The sequence below is a fragment of the Megalobrama amblycephala genome, linkage group LG15, assembly GCF_018812025.1.
Source record: "Megalobrama amblycephala isolate DHTTF-2021 linkage group LG15, ASM1881202v1, whole genome shotgun sequence".
Lineage (NCBI taxonomy): Eukaryota > Metazoa > Chordata > Actinopteri > Cypriniformes > Xenocyprididae > Megalobrama > Megalobrama amblycephala.
In genome coordinates, this window is record NC_063058.1 from 22,956,087 (window position 1) to 22,973,188 (window position 17,102).

At 42.5% G+C, this 17,102-nt stretch overlaps 1 protein-coding gene across 3 annotated transcripts in view; it reads right to left on the reverse strand.

Annotated features, from left to right (window-relative positions):
* The window catches only part of grm8b (glutamate receptor, metabotropic 8b), a 205,872-nt gene that overhangs the window by 42,508 nt on the left and 146,262 nt on the right, over positions 1-17,102 (reverse strand). For all 3 annotated transcript variants that reach the window (XM_048158683.1, XM_048158682.1, XM_048158684.1), the window contains exons 4-6: positions 16,381-16,516; positions 14,332-14,486; positions 14,107-14,244 (exon numbers count right to left, since the gene is read on the reverse strand). In XM_048158683.1, the coding sequence (XP_048014640.1) occupies positions 14,107-14,244; positions 14,332-14,486; positions 16,381-16,516 (429 nt within the window). The remainder of the gene's footprint in view (positions 1-14,106; positions 14,245-14,331; positions 14,487-16,380; positions 16,517-17,102) is intronic.

The following is a 17,102-nucleotide window of genomic DNA, read 5'->3' on the forward strand; positions in this document are numbered from 1 at the left end:
GATATCACCTAATTTACAATCCAATTTACTTTTAAGGGTTTTTGGGAATACTGTCAATGTCAATCATTTCACAGTGGAACTAGAACTAAAGCTTTATGTAGCCAGAGCACTCATTATGCCCTCCTTTTCCTTAATAGAAATTACAATTTTAAGTGAACATCAACAAATCGACATGCGTTACATGAGCTGGTGCGAATGTTGTTGTCTCATTGACAGAATAACTGCAGTTTTTACCGCAGTGGAATCAGATACATCACCATTCCTTTTTCCACATATGTACCTTTTTTCTTCTCCAATTAAAAAGGAATGTAAATCAGGCCACGCATTTGCATAGGATGGTAATATTGCCCGTTTTTTGACAGGATCGAGAAGGTATGAGGTAAGGTAGAAAAGCAGTGCGCTAAATCTTGGGAGTTTTAATGAAAATCTAGCTTGAAGACATTTTTTGTAAACAGTTCTGATGGCTACCTGACTAGATTAAATCATTAGACCTTGCTCTATACAAATGGCACTTATAATTTGCAGCAGCTACGTTTTAATGATCATCTATTCATTTGAAGCTTTAGCGTGAGGAATGGCGACATCTCAAGCTGCAATATTGCCAGCAATTGCATCTGAAAACCCTTTGGCGTTTTTCATGAAATAGCTAGTGACGTGAAGTTCTGCACAGGCACAAAAAAATGTGATAATCTTAAACATTAATCATTAAAATGAGAGCCTTTTGTGAAAAGATTGTGCTGCATAATGAGAACTTAATGTATTTACCTGTCGTTAAGCGACAACTTCTTATCCACAGTTCTTTAACTGCAGACACAGCACTCTGGAGCAACCATGCTTGCTTGTGCCTTGCTCAAGGGCATGATGGGATATGGAGGTCTTGATTTAAACCCAAAATCTTTGGCATTACCACCCCAACTCAATTATCTAGACTTACTAAACAACCTTCAAATAAATCATATTCTTCAGGAGAATCAAGCCTCCTGCTGTCACTTTGCAGTAAAAAACAAAAACATATTTGTGAGACGGAAAAAATCTGTTCTTGGTCCGTTATTCTGTCATGTTGTGTAGTATTAATTCAAATTGCGGGTCTTTAATAAAGTCTTTAATAAAGTCTTTAATAAACACAGAGAATAACACAGGAGAATATACCACACTACACATGTAAATTAAGCAAGAAAAAGGCGCTTTCTCACGCCGTAAACAGTCCAACTGAGGAGGCAAGGTGGGGGCCCTGGAGGAGGACAAGGGGCTGGTGAAGGGCAGGAAATAAGAGAAGACGGTGGCAGGGGATTCAGGGTGGCCATGACGATGGGAGGAGCCAGGAGCAGGAGAAGCCATGCAGGGACCCAGAGCGCAGCCAGGACGAAGGTCCACGGCGGACTCGAGGGAGGGAGGAGCCATGGTGGAGACTTGGCTGACAACACCAGGGAGATGACTGATGGAGACGAGGCAGGGGGAAGTGGAGCCCTATGCACAGATGAAGAGCAGATGGGACCGGGCGAAACTGATGGTCCTGGAGGCCGAGGCCGAGTCGCCGTGACGAGCATCCAAGGTGGAACCGGTGGGACTGAGGACTGAGGTGAAGTGAAGGGGATCTGCAGCTGGAGCTGGGGGAATCCTCTTTACTAGGTGGAGCTGGAGATCAGAAGACCCAAGGAAAATCCACATAATCAGGTGTGGATTAATTTAAACAGTCCAACTGAGGAGGGAAGGTGGGGGCTCTGGAGGAGGACAAGGGGCTGGTGAAGGGCAGGAAATAAGAGAAGATGGTGGCAGGGGCTTCAGGGTGGCGATGACGATGGGAGGAGCCAGGAGCAGGAGAGGCCATGCAGGGACCCAGAGTGCAGCCAGGACGAAGGCCCACGGCGGACTCGAGGGAGGGAGGAGCCATGGTGGAGACTTGGCTGACAACACCAGGGAGATGACTGATGGAGACGAGGCAGGGGGAAGTGGAGCCCTATGCACAGACGAAGAGCAGATGGGACCGGGCGAAACTGATGGTCCTGGAGGCCGAGTCGCCATGACGAGCATCCAAGGTGGAACCGGTGGGACTGAGGACTGAGGTGAAGTGAAGGGGATCCGCAGCTGGAGCTGGGGGATCCTTTTTACTGGGCAGAGCTGAAGATCAGAAGACCCAAGGAAAATCCACATAATCAGGTGTGGATTAATTTAAACAGTCCAACTGAGGAGGGAAGGTGGGGGCTCTGGAGGAGGACAAGGGGCTGGTGAAGGGCAGGAAATAAGAGAAGATGGTGGCAGGGGCTTCAGGGTGGCGATGACGATGGGAGGAGCCAGGAGCAGGAGAAGCCATGCAGGGACCCAGAGCGCAGCCAGGACGAAGGCCCACAGCGGACTCGAGGGAGGGAGGAGCCATGGTGGAGACTTGGCTGACAACACCAGAGAGATGACTGATGGAGACGAGGCAGGGGGAAGTAGAGCCCTATGCACAGACAAAGAGCAGATGGGACTGGGCGAAACTGATGGTCCTGGAGGCCGAGGCTGAATCGCCGTGACGAGCATCCAAGGTGGAACCGGTGGGACTGAGGTGAAGTGAAGGGGATCCGCAGCTGGAGCTGGGGGATCCTCTTTACTAGGCGGAGCTGGAGATCAGAAGACCCAAGGAAAATCCACATAATCAGGTGGTTTCAGAGGAGTCGAGGGACTGAAGGGAACCAGCGGAGGCAGGGCCAAAGAAACTGGCTGGCTTTGGAAGAGGAAGTAGGAGAGCGAGGCTGGATGGGATCTCTGGAGACACGGGAGACTTTGAGATGGGTGGAAACACAGAAGACTTGGAACTGGGGGGTCTTCTTCCATTCCCTCGCTCTCCTCTAATATTCCCATGGCGGGACATGATGTTGCTGGCTCACACGCCTGGTCAGATGTTTTGTGACGAGCAGGTCACACTGAGGTGATGGTTGGCTCGGTCCTCTTTACTGGTGTTGCCTTGTGCATCACGGCAAGCTGGAACTCTCTATCTGTGGTGGGCTCTGGCATCTTGTCTGTGCAGCGGGATGATGCTGGGCTCTTCTAGAGTTAAGCCATTTAGCAAGGTAGCCTAGGCACACATAGTCATAGGCCACTAGTGTTAAGCCATTCGGCAAGGTAGCCCAGGCAAGTCTCAGTGCTTGCTCTGCAGCAGCAATAGCAATAATTAACAGCAGCAGCGTAGCAGATCTATTCCACCAAGACCAAAATACATTACATTGCCATATTCATTACCATTTCTCTCTCCAAGAGTTGTCATGACAGAAATACAAAGTTCTGTCATGAAACTCTAGATGGCATGGGCTGATAGGTCCCTTGAGCTATGCTGTACACCCTGTATGTTTTTGTCTCACTGTGTTTTCCAAAATAATTTTTTAAGTTGATGAAAGAGCAACCTTTGAGCAATAATATGGGCTTTGTCACATATATAACATTCTATTCTGGCAACATTTATATTTAAAGTTATTGTAAGTCTACATAAATCTACATATTTGGCTGCCTTATGTAAAACAGAATATAGTAATTATATTTTTAATATAGCTATAAAGAAAAACACTTAAAAACAGTAAAGGACAGATATTTTTTGCACACACATACTGTATCTTGTCTGACAAAATAAAGAAAGCGTTCATGTAGTGCAGAAGTAGTGCCGTGATTAGCATAAACGCTATATAGTCAAGGTAACAAGCTCTCAAGAGTGGTTCAAAAAGATTCTCTCCATATATAGATGTCTTCCACAGGTTACATCGCTCAGAATCAAAAGTACTTGATTTGACAGCACACTTCAACAATACAGTTCACATTTGTCTCATGCAAAAAAGAACAGAATGAGTTAGCTGTTCAATTCTGCCGTGACTCACAGGAGACATTTGGCAAAAAGCATGCAATTTTGATACTTCCAAGAAAACATGGACAAAGGTGTACTTTATGAAATGTCTTCAAGTGCCCTCCACTTAACAGGCAACTTTGGCTTGCTTTCATTCTTCCCGTGGACACCCATTTACTCCAGCATAAAGGGCTCAGAGCTATTAGAGCCGAGGCAAGTGACGAGCACCATGAGTGGAGCTCAGACCAACACAGACACTTTGCGTTTACTTTCCTTTTCATATGAAAGGTTGGGATGCAGGTGCACAAGAGGGCTGAAAAATGCGCTATTAAACAGGCTGCCTACACCAGACGCACTCATGTGAATTCCAAACATTTCAGGGAATTTATTTTAGAGGCTTTTTCTCAGCGGGAGGCAAGAGAATGTTAATGGGTCATTCCTATTATGCAGTACATTTTCAAGACCCCACATATATGCTTACCACTAAAAGTTTTAGTGGTAATCTTTTAACTAATGAATTGCTCAGAAATACATGCATTAAACTGATCAAAAGTGACAGTGAAGACATTTATAAAATGTCATATTTCAAATAAATGCTGTTGAACTTGAACTTTATCAATATAAGATAATGTTTCATGAGCAGCAAATCAGCCTATTAGAATGATTTCTAAAGGATCATGTGACACTGAAGACATAAATTTACATTTTAAAATGAATTAATTAGTTATGGAAAAAAATTATGTGTTAAAATCTGCGTTTTGAGCGAATAAATCGGGTGAATCAATGATTCAATGGCCCATTCATAAAGAGAGCCACTTACTTCATTCCTGAATGAATCAGCCCTTTGAACAAATCAAATGGATGAATAACTCAAAATTGTCCCCATACCCTTAAATAGGGCACTATTTGACGGAACAGACATTTTTTGTGGACATTATCGAGTGCACTCACAAATTAAGATATTTTTGTTGAAATCCGATGGCTCAGTGAGGCCTCCATAGGGAGCAATGACATTTCCTCTCTCAAGATCCATTAATGTACTAAAAACATATTTAAATCAGTTCATGTGAGTAAAGTGGTTCAATATTAATATTATAAAGCGACGAGAATATTTTTGGTTTGAAAAAAACAAAATAACGACTTATATAGTGATGGCCGATTTAAAAACAATGCTTCAGGAAGCTTCAGATCATTATGAATCAACGAATTAGCATCAAATATCTAACTAAAAACAAACAAACAAAAAAAAAACGAACACTTTAACTAACATGAGCGTGATAAAAAAAACTGCCTAAAATGACAAAAAACATCTTTGGAAAAAAAAAAAAATTATGTGTAATTTGAGTGTTTAGTTTGTCTCACATCCCGTTACATGGAGAGGGCAGGGTTTATGACCTATACTGCAACCAGCCACCTGGGGGCGATCGAGGCGCTTTGGCTTCACTTTTCAGGACTCATGTGGCATGCTTGTGTACAACTGATGTATGCTCAATGGCTAGAGAATACCCATAATGCACTGTGAGAGTCGCGAGCTGAATGAATTCCCACGTCTCGCCAGAAAATGGCGCCCGCAGCTGAATCATCCATCCATTCATTCATTTTACAAACCGCTCGTCCATGGCGTACAGCGTAATGTAATGCAGTTATAAATTCATTTTTAATTGATTGTTAAATTTAATTGATTGTTAAATGTTTATCTAAGGTTTATGCATCATTTCCATGACAGAACTCAAGATAAATCCTTTCATCTCACTACTGGAACTGGCGGTTGCTAAGTTTCAAATGATTATTAAGTAACGTACAAACTATGCAAAAGCGGCAGCCCTTCATGGCGTATACCCTGTGTCCAAATTCACTCACTCGTTTTCAGTCACTCCTTCAAGTGAACTGCATTAATAATTAACTAATGTAGGTAATAGTGAATGAGGGTATAGGGGGCGATTTCGGATTCAGCCAATGACTTACTCATTTAGACATTTACCGCTACCTACTGGCACTTTTAGTTTCTTATTTAGAGTATCATTTCATAAAAAAAAAAAATTCATATTTCCATATTAGTAATAATAATAAAAAAATATTATAGGTATAGTTAACTGCAAAATTAAAATTCTGTCATCATTTATTCACCCTCATGGACATTGAAGCCTAAAAGTTTATATAATAAATTCTCTGTTGAATCAAATAAAATTATTTTTTTCCATATATATATATATATATATACACATGTTTCAAATAATTTATGAATAATCAAATATTGATAATCCATTTTTTTCTTATTTCTTTCATAGGACATGAAATGAAAAACAGTTGATCTGGATGTGTCAAAGCAAGGCCATTGAGCAAGGCCTCGTTTTCCGAAAGTCACGGCGTCCACTCAGGGCGAGAGCACACAGGTAATTCAAAGTCATTATCAAAAGTGTTCTCTACAATGAATTGTCTGACAATGATCATGGTGTCCTCTTATCCTCGCTCAAGTGGAAGTTTGCACTAAACACTAATTATCACACACAGGTTCTTAACTCAGCGAAGCGTTCGCGACGCACAAACTCACATGCACAAAAACGCTCGTGAATGAACCTAAATGACAGTGCGAGCAAATTACATGGTATTCCGAACAGGAGAACAATGTTAGTATCAAGGACGTCCACCCTCAGCCCACCTTGTGCCCAGCCATCAGACACATTCAAAGATCAGACGCTGTATTTTTCGCCCGTGGAGTTCTTACATTAGCATTCGGCCTGAAAGTTTGTGACTTTGATTGACCTCTGAATCCATTTTCACAACTTTATTTCGTGCAGGTTTCCCACTTCATCTGAAAAGGAACATACTGTGAATGTTTTGTTGACACTCCTGTATAATCACTCCTACCTTAGAGCATAAGTTAGTTGTAAAAAGTCGGCTGTTTCGTGGCAGGGGTATCAGTGAGGGGATGTGAGTGCTATTAACTTTGAGTTCCAGCCCTGCATATGTAAGCATGCGCCTACTCAGAGCCCAGTGAGGGTCCATCCAGCTGATCGCCTCAGGCTACTTGTACCACTGTTGTGTTATTAGCATCAGAGCACCTGAAAAAGAAAGGATGTGGGTGTACCTGCTCCTACAATCCAAACTCTTTGCACCTACATGGCCTCTGGAGTCTCACCTGCCATTTACAATAAATCAACAGCTGCTCCAAGTCTGCGGAGAGAGCAGTGATCTACAAAAGAGAGTTTATGAAAGTTCATCAGACAATACTGAACTCAGGATGTGAGCGCTAGTGAAATTCCACTGTGGCTTAGCATACATTAAAGGAATATTCTGGGTTATTTTCTAGGACTAGATATGTATCTTTTTCAAATTTTCACTAAAATTTAACTGATGTGAACTGCACCTTTAGACAATAAGTTGTAAATAACCTAGAACCTATCTTATATGTCTTGTCCTTGTGCGGTAATCTTGGTCAAAAATATTAATTCTAGGTAGAGTCAACATGAAATGACATTCACAACTCATTTCACTTCTTTAATGTGATGTACGTATGTCCAGGTAAATTTGGAAAACAGGACAGGACTTTTTCCCTTTAAATGTAGCACAAAATTTAACTTTATTAATCTTGAATTGACTGGATTGTGTTTCTATACCAAAATGTAATTTTAACTGCAAAAGACTACTACGGTCTTTAAGCACCTTTGGTTTTGATTCATCCCAGTGATTTATTTAGTCAATTAACTAAAAAGATATATTTAGTGACTCTTTCTGCAGGATGCATCTTATGCCAGTGGATAATTCTGAGTATGATTTTGTGTACTATGAGTCATTTACTCAAACAACTCATTCATCTAGTTGTTCAAAACCAAATTAAAGTTAGTTTCCCAACAAATCTATTAAGAGACTTTAGAAAGCATCATAATGTACTTGACAGAAATGACAACAAAGTAGATACATAACTTTTTCTGCTGGGAAATTACTTCAATCAAGCTATTAAATCCAGATAACATAAAAAGACACAAAAAGTTAAGAAGAATTACTCACTTCAGAACTGACTAAAGAACTTGCGCTATGAATAAATTAAGAATGATCCATTCACTTTAAAGATTCCTTTACTAAAAAGATTGGGTTTAAAAAAATTCTTTGTTTCAAAAACAAATAAACAAATTCTGATTCATTCATGATCATAATACCACTACCACTGGTTGAAACTTAAGTGGCTTTTGTGATGTCAGCTGAAAAGAAAAGTTCTGTCATGACAGCTCTCATAGTTGTTGGCATGGTAATGGATATAACTGTCACATGATGGTTGCAAGGTAAGACCTGGAGGCTGACAAGAGGCAGCTTCAGGCAAACGGGCAAGCACCAGGGTGCTGCCAGCAGTTCAGGGGGCCAGGGAGGAGCCGGCAGTTCAGGGGGCCAGGGCGGTGCCAGCAGTTCAGGGGCCCAAGGTGGTGCCAGCAGTTCAGGGGGCCAGGGCGTAGCTGGCAGTCCAGGGGGCCAGGGCGTTGCCGGCAGTTCAGGGGACCAAGATGGTTCGGCCTCCGTGGTCTTGACCCTTGGCCTGTCCACTATGGCCAGGGACATATGGCACCCCTTTTGGGCTGGAGTCCTCTTTGGACTCTGATCAGAGATGGAGTCCTCTCTGGACTCACGACAGAGACAGAAGTCTTCTCTGGATGGGGACAGAAGTCCTTTCTGAACTCTGGACGGGGACTGGAGCCGACACTGGAGCGGACTCAGGGGCTGGAGCCGACACTGGAGCAGACACAGGGGCTTGAGCCGACACTGGAGAGGACTCAGGGGCTGGAGCCAACACTGGAGTGGACTCATGGGCTGGAGCCAACACTGGAGTGGACTCAGGGGCTGGAGCTGACACTGGAGTGGACTCAGGGGCTGGAGCCGACACTGGAGGGGACTCATGGGCTGGAGCCGACACTGGAGCGGACTCAGGGGCTGGAGCCGACACTGGAGCTGACACAGGGGCTTGAGCCAACACTGGAGTGGACTCAGGGGCTGGAGCTGTCACTGGAGTGGACTCAGGGGCTGGAGTCGACAATGGAGGGGACTCATGGGCTGGAGCCCATACTGGAGTGGACTCAGGGGCTGGAGCTGACACTGGAGTGGACTCAGGGGCTGGAGCCGACACTGGAGGGGACTCATGGGCTGGAGCCAATACTGGAGCGGACTCATGGGCTGGAGTCAACACTGGAGCGGAATCAGGGGCTGGAGCCGACACTGGAGCGGACTCAGGGGCTGGAGCCGACACTGGAGTGGACTCATGGGCTGGAGCCAACAATGGAGCAGACTCATGGGCTGGAGCCGACACTGGAGCGGAATCAGGGGCTGGAGCCGACACTGGAGTGGACTCATGGGCTGGAGCCAACACTGGAGCGGACTCATGGGCTGGAGCCAACACTGGAGCGGAATCAGGGGCTGGAGCCGACACTGGAGCGGACTCAGGGGCTGGAGCCGACACTGGAGCGGACTCAGGGGCTGGAGCCGACACTGGAGCGGACTCATGGGCTGGAGCCAACACTGGAGCAGACTCATGGGCTGGAGCCGACACTGGAGCGGAATCAGGGGCTGGAGCCGACACTGGAGTGGACTCATGTGCTGGAGCGAACACTGGAACGGACTCATGGGCTGGAGCCAACACTGGAGTGGAATCAGGGGCTGGAGCCGACACTGGAGTGGACTCAGGAGCTGGAATAGTGGCCAAGATGGGACGAGACCGGTGAATCTGTTGCCTCTCACAGTCAGGATCTTCATGAGGTAGTCAGTCAGGTCACGGCCAGCCAAGTCCAGATTTACTGCTGCTGGATTCATTTGAACAGTCTGTTATTCTGTCACATGCTGGTTACAAGGTAAGAAGAGAAAGGATCCAATTGCAGCAGTAAACAGTTTATTGAACAAAATAACTAGACACAAAACACTCTTGACTAAGTAAACACAAACAGAACAACTGGGTTATTGTGACATTAACAGACAACTGTACTGAACTAACCACAGGGCTTAAATACACAGTGAACTGAGGAATTAACAAGATATTTGACAAGACACACCTGAACAGAATACTAAAGCAATCAGTGTCCATGGAAACAAACAGAGGGACAAAACTAATTAGCAGAACAAGAAAACAACCTAGAAACAGACATGAACAGAACTCAAACCGTGACAATAACATTGCTGATATGTTGGGTTTTGGCGGAATAGATCTGCAATGCTGCTGATGCTGCTTTTGTGCTAATGGAATTTTTATTTTTGGGTGAACTATACCTTTAAGAAGGTAAAAAAGGGGTTGATTTTAATAAAAAAAAAAAAAAAAAAAAAAAACCTAGGATGTTTCTTTAAAAAGGCAAATCCCATACGATCGATCCTTACGCAGGAACCCCAGTCAGAAATATTCACACACAATTTACTGCGCACACATCCCGTAAGAAGCAAATGTAACGGAATACAAAATCAAACTCCATTAGCTTCCCTGCCAGGTCTGATGCAACATGTAGGACACATTAGATGTATCCCACAACCGCGGACATCAATACATGGAGACGCGCCTGCCTTACAGACATGCTGCAACATGTGAAAGCAAACCCTGTGATATCAGCACTTTTGCAGACTGTGCCAGAGGGTTAATCTTATATTCATGGGCCTTCTCTTTGCTCTTCACACACACAGGTGAATGCTGACCACACGTGTTGCTGAGTCAGCTGTTTGTCATAGTGTATGATTACTCCACAGTGCCACTCTGATAAAAGCTTCACCAAACCTCAATCTCTGGGTGATCATAAAATCAATTCAGACCGCCACTGCCTGCCTCAATCCCACAGATAAGTCTTACACACATAGGCCGCTTTCAAACTCAATTCCTTACTAGTCAAAATACGCCTTCTTCAGCAGGCAAGCTGAGTCCAGAGATTTCCCTTATTCGCTTTCCTCCAGCAAGCCCATCGCTGCACATTTTGTAAATCCAGTTTCATTTGCCTGACATCTTTCCATGGGATTTAGCCCAAAGTGCTTGTCTTAAGAACAGACAGAATAAACGAAAGGTCGCTCTCTTCTTGACTTTTTCTGTCTGGAAGATGTTGTAGTCAGCATAATGTACATCTCAGGACAAAAAAATTCTGGATGTGTAATGCTAATTGGAGCGTCCGATTCAACCGAAACAGGATTTAGTGACTATAAATGTGATCTGAAATAAGATTTTTACATTTTCTTGTTTCTGAAGTGTAAGTAGTGCTTGCCCATGCAAAGTCACTGCTGCAATGGTAGGGTGTGGGTAGTTGTGAGACAAATGTGCTGTGTGAACAGGACTTTTTGAGACTAACACCTGTAAGTAACTGACACTGTGAATGTAGCCTATGATATTCTGGTCCCCACTTTTGCCTCAATGGTCTAACCACTAGGCAATTATTTATACAACCAGCACAAATGCAATCAGACTACACCAAACAGCCATCTTCTCTTCAAACATCATATTTAACTGCTACGCTGACCATGTTTATCTATGTACTGCATTTGCAACTCTGGTCGAGCATCAAATGCTTGCATTTGAGATGCTAGTTTGTCCACTTTGATTTCTTATTCCAGTACAGCCTATTTTCTTCCTGAACAGAGTGCGTGGAGAGTTTATGAAGTCTAAATCGGGCTATAGCTTAAGTGAATGCCGTGACAGAGATCCCCTAAAGTGAACTGATGCATTCTCACGGCTTGCTACCTCCGCTAACAGTCCAGACAGGAAAGCATCACTGCTCTACTACTAAATATAACACTGTGGCGTTGAGTGCTCTGATTCACAATTGCTTGTCTATGAGGCTGCCTGGAGATGTGCTGAAACAAAATCAGCAATGCATCACCGATCATGTGACTTGAATTGGCCTATTTGGCCCCCTGCAGATGCACACACACAAAAGCTAGAGCTACTGGAAGATACAGATGCATATCTTTAAGACAACCTACAATTAAAACAGACCCAGGTTTTGCTAGGGAGTTGCTAGGATGCTCTCGGTGGTTTCTAGGGAGTTGCTAGACAGTTACTATACCCACACAGCAAAAAAACTCCGCGGCGGAGCAGCCGCGGAGGTATCATGGCTTCCGGACAGTATCCGCGAACAGACCCGTATCGGCGTCTACTTGCGCACAGTGACAGGTGAATTTACGGCACCGCCCGGAGGCAGAGCTGATCCTCTGGGCGGTGCCAAAATGACTGTGACAGTCACGCGGGTTTGGCGACTTGAATGCGGATCCGCCTAGGAGTCTCCTGCTGAGTGGGTAGTGTTCTGGGTTGTTGCTAACAAGTCCAAGTCAAGAGCCTCAAATAAAATTTCTATGTGGTTGCTAGGGTGTTCTGAGTGGTTGCAAGGGAGTTGCTATGTGGTTGCTAGGGTGTTCTAAGTGGATGTTAAGGAGTTGCTAGGATGCTCTGGGTGGATTCTAGGGAGTTGCTAGATCGTTACTATAGCATTCTGGGTTGTTGTTAACTAGTCCAACTCAAGAGTCTCAAATAAAATTTCTATGTGGTTGCTAGGGTGGTATGTGTAGTTGCTAGGGAGTTGCTAGGATGCTCTGGATGGTTACTAGGGAGTTGGTAGATTGTTCTATAGTGTTCTGTGTTGTTGGTTACTAGTTCAAGTCAAGAGCCTCAAATAAAATTTCGACATGGTTGCTAGGCTGTTCTGTGTGGTTGCTAGGGAGTTGCTAGGATGCTCTGGGTGATTTCTAGGGAGTTGCTAGGCGGTTACTATAGTGTTCTGGGTTGTTGTGTACTAGTCCATCCCGAGTCTCTGGATATTAAAGACTAAATATTTTGTTCCACTCACAAATGTTACATTTGAGAAGCTAAATGCATTGCTAATGCCACTTCATGTTGTTTTGCATTATTTGAATACTTGATGTAATGGTGTATTTGCATCCTTATGTGTCTTCAGGCATCTTCAGTGCTTCAATTCAAATCTACATTTTCTCGGCCCCAGCGCTGCACGGCCCCTGACAGCTGGGATCTCTCAGCGTCTGTTTTTATTATTTGACAAAAACAGCATCTTTTTGTCATGGTTTAATAGCTCTCCCTCTTCGTACTTCTTTAAGGAATAGATGATCGTAATCAGCATTTCTGCCAGCGTGCTGTTGACAGAGGCATCCATTTGCAGTGAAGCGTAGTCTGAGCATCTCCTTACAGATCATTCAGAAAGAGAGAGCGAGAGAGCAAGAGAGAGAGCGATGTGCCGCATCCACAGCTATGTAATTATTCTCATTATGTCAAATCACCGTGCCAGAACAATAACTGTGCTTTCATAAAAAGACCCCAAATGTCCATCTGCTCTATGTAGCTGTACACAAGAGTTTCATACAGGAGAGAAGGAGAATTAAGTGACAAAAGGAAGCAAGTGCAGAACTGTCGCCATGGTGAACCTGGGGCAGTCAATTGCTTAAATTAAGATAAACTAAAGAATGTACTTTTATTTTAGCCATTCTTACTACTTTTTTTTTTTTTTAATTTTTATGAAAACATCTACTGTAGGTTTCTATTACTGTCAGTTACAATGGATGTGAATGGGGCCAATCTGTAAACATTAAAACATTAAAATACTGTTTCAAATGTATTAGCCACAAGATGTAAACTGTCACAGCTTACAAACAACATATTTACTTACTTAATACATGTTCCTTGTATACTCTACTAATACTCTAATGAGAGTTCATTGAGGTGCAACGTTCCTTATAGTCAACAGAATGTCTAAAGGGGACCATCAAAACAAAGTGTTACCCAATTTATCAGTGGACGTTCCAAAGAAATGACATTAACAAGCTGTTTCCTGTTCCAAATCAAGTTCCAAATTCTGTTCTATTCCAAATAGTGGATATTTTTCTTAGACAAAAGCATTGCATTGCTTCAGAAGGTCTTTATTAACCCCCCAGAGCCGCGTGGAGTATGATGGATGGATGCACTTTTTTTTGAGCTTCAAACTCGTTGCCCCCATTCACTGCCATTATAAAGCTTTATTAATATAACTCAGATTGTGTTCATCAAAAAGAAGAAAGTCATATACACCTAGCATAGCTTGAGAATGATTAAATCTTGGGGTAATTTTCATTTTAAAGTGAACTAATCCTTCAAGGCTTTACCAGTTCCTGTGTAAACAGAATATCTTGTTCCTGATGTCCCCACTGATCTTCTCAACCATAAAAAAAAAAAAACACACTGAATCCTCAAAGAGGTCCAATCCAATGTCAGCGTGATGGACTGTTTTGCCTCCCAGGCAAGAAGAGAACTCTAACAGTAACAATTTCTAAACCAGGCTGAAAGACAGTAATAAAAAACGTTCTCATACCAGTGCATTTCTTGGGGCTACCGGGACGTTTGCCGTGCATCCCTAACTTGCATCCAAAATTCTCCTCCCAGAACTCTGCAAACCAAACGTTCCGTCGGTTGTTGGACAAGGAGCGGCTTTTGAAGTATCTGTCAAAGGCTGAAAATAAGTATGAAAGCATTGGAATTGGACTGGAATTGCAAGAGAAATGTTTAATCAGAATTTGTCCACTAGAGGGAATTTTACCTTCTATGGATGCTCTTTTTGGAAGGATGGTAATAGCACCTTCTGCCACGCTTTCCTGCTGGACGACAGGAGATATCTTTGAGCCCCAGCTGTCTGATCCCACCCACAGGAAGTGACCTGTTTGGTTGTTGCGCTTTGCAGCATCCAATACACGTCTGAAAGATAGGCAAACAAAATACACATTCACATGTGAGCCAGTGAAGTATCCTAAACCCAGAAACCTGAATATGTCCTTCAAAAAGACCTGTTCGTTCTGATTTTCTGAGGTCAACAGTGTTCTGTTAGAACACTTAGAATTAGAAATTGGTCTAAAGTCATCAGCGTACTGGGCCAGATTCCAAAGGACATCATGTAATAGGCTTAGAAAGGCAGTGGATCTCAGGAATATGGGGACATGATTTGGTTCTGTGCCACAAGTACATAAAATTTTACAGCAAAAATTACTGAAAAGTGGATTATGTTAAATTGAGTTCTCCAGGCCTTAGGCAGCACATTATAGGAAATAGCTGACATCACCTGTTCTTGAGGTTTTCGCCTAAGAGCAATACTTACAGCTCGACTGCATCATCTTCAATATAACTCAATGAAAGTCCCAGTTAAACATCTGTGGTTTGTCCAAAATTGGTAGCTTTTCAGCTGATTTGACTTAAAGGATTAGTTCACTTAAGAATTAAAATTTCCTGGTAATTTACTCACCCCCATGTCATCAAAGATGTTCATGTCTTTCTTTCTTCGGTCGAAAAGAAATTAAGGTTTTGAGGAAAACATTCCATGGTTTTTCTCCATATAGTGGACTTTACTGGGGTACAATGGGTTGAAGCTCCAAACTGCAGTTTCAATGCAGCTTCAAAAGGCTCTGCATGATCACAGACTAGGAATAAGTGTATTATCTAGCAAAACAATCAGTCATTTTCTATATACTTTTTAACCACAAATGTAACACTGCTCTGTGATGTGCCACACATTACATAATCACGTCGGAAAGGTCACGTGTGATGTAGGCAAAAGTACTGATCCAGTGTCTACAAAGCAAACGTGTAAAGACTAAGCCAAATGCCCTTTACAAAAGAAGGTAAAACAATGATGTCAGACGATATTGAAATTGGAGGAGAAAATGTGATAGAGTTTGTCGCCCTATGGTGGTATTTCCGTGTGACCTTTCCAACGTGATTACGTAATGTGAGTTGGATCGCAGAGCTAGTGCAAGACGAGCATTTGTGTTTAAAAGGTATCTTTTTTTTTTTTAGAAAATGACCAATTGTTTCACTAGATAAGTCCCTTATTCCTCGGCTGGGATCGTGTAAAGCCCTGGGATCGTGCAATTTGGACCTTCAACCCGTTGAACCCCAGTGAAGTTCACTAATCGACAAATCCTGGAATGTTTTCCTCAAAAACCTTAATTTCTTTTCGACTGAAGAAAGAAAGACATAAACATCTTGGATGACATGGGGGTGAGTAAATTATCAGGAAATTTTAATTCTGAAGTAAACTAATCCTTTAAAGACCCTATGAACTCAAAATTGGACTTCGTATGGCTTTTAATGCATTTCCATTGCATTTATTAACTTTTAGAACACCTAAATGCAAGCCTACTTCTAAAAGTTACCACACCTTAAAAATATTCCAGGGTAAAAGGACCAAATACAGTAGCCTTCAAAAGTTTGGGGTTTGTAAAATTCTTTTTCTTTTCTTTTTTTTTTTGTCATATTGTGAAATATTATTACAATTTAAAATAACTTCCTAAACCCACAATTTGAACGATTGTATATATTGAGCACTCATCCTGCCCTACAAATTTTTGCCCATCCAAATGTTCCACCTCCTGCCACTGACTAGCAAGGCAAGTAGCAAATCATGGTTAATAACTGTGAGGTGACTAAAACAACATGACTATTTAAAAAAGGGGGCATTAATAGGAAAAACATTCTTTGTAAAAGCCTTCCTAGGCCTTTTATTTTTTCAGCATATTACCAGGACAGATTACCATTATTATTTATTACCTATACATCAATGAATATCAGGAAGGAAAATTGCTATTGATAAAGACACCTGATGTCATCTTCATTCGCAAACATGACGATGGCACGAGCATTGGGTGTCTCCAGTAGCCGCAGGATGATCTTGTCAAACTCTCCCGGTCTGGGCTCTCTGGGGATCTTCAGAGACTGAGCAATACACACACCGCCTGAGAGAAAGAAGAGGAGGAAGTGACAGGAGAGAGAGACAGATTAAGAGGATGAAGAATGAATGATGGAGAGAAGGAGATTGTGGAAAGGAATTGGATAAGAGGAAAGAGGAAAGAGAATTAATTAATTAATTAGGAAAGGAAAGGAAAGGAAAGGAAAGGAAAGGAAAGGAAAGGAAAGGAAAGGAAAGGAAAGGAAAGTATAAAAGAGGAAATGGAATGGAAGGAAGGGATGGGATGGGATGGGATGAAAAAGAAGGAAAGAAATTAAGAGGAAAGGAATTGGATAAGAGAAAAGGATATAAAAGGAATGGATAGAATGAAAGGAAAGATAACGTAAAAGGAAGGAGAATTGGATAAGAATTAGAACAAAAATTGGATAAGAGGAAATAAAAAATGGAAGTAGGGAAGGGATAAGAGGAAAAGAAAATTTAAAGAAATAAGAAAATAATTGTGTAAGAGGAAAGGAAATAAAAGGAATAGGAGAGGAAAGTATAATTGGATAACAATTGGAAAAAGGAAATTGGATAAGAGGAAATGAATTAAACAAAGGAATAAAATGAAAGGAAACAAGGGAAAAAGAAAT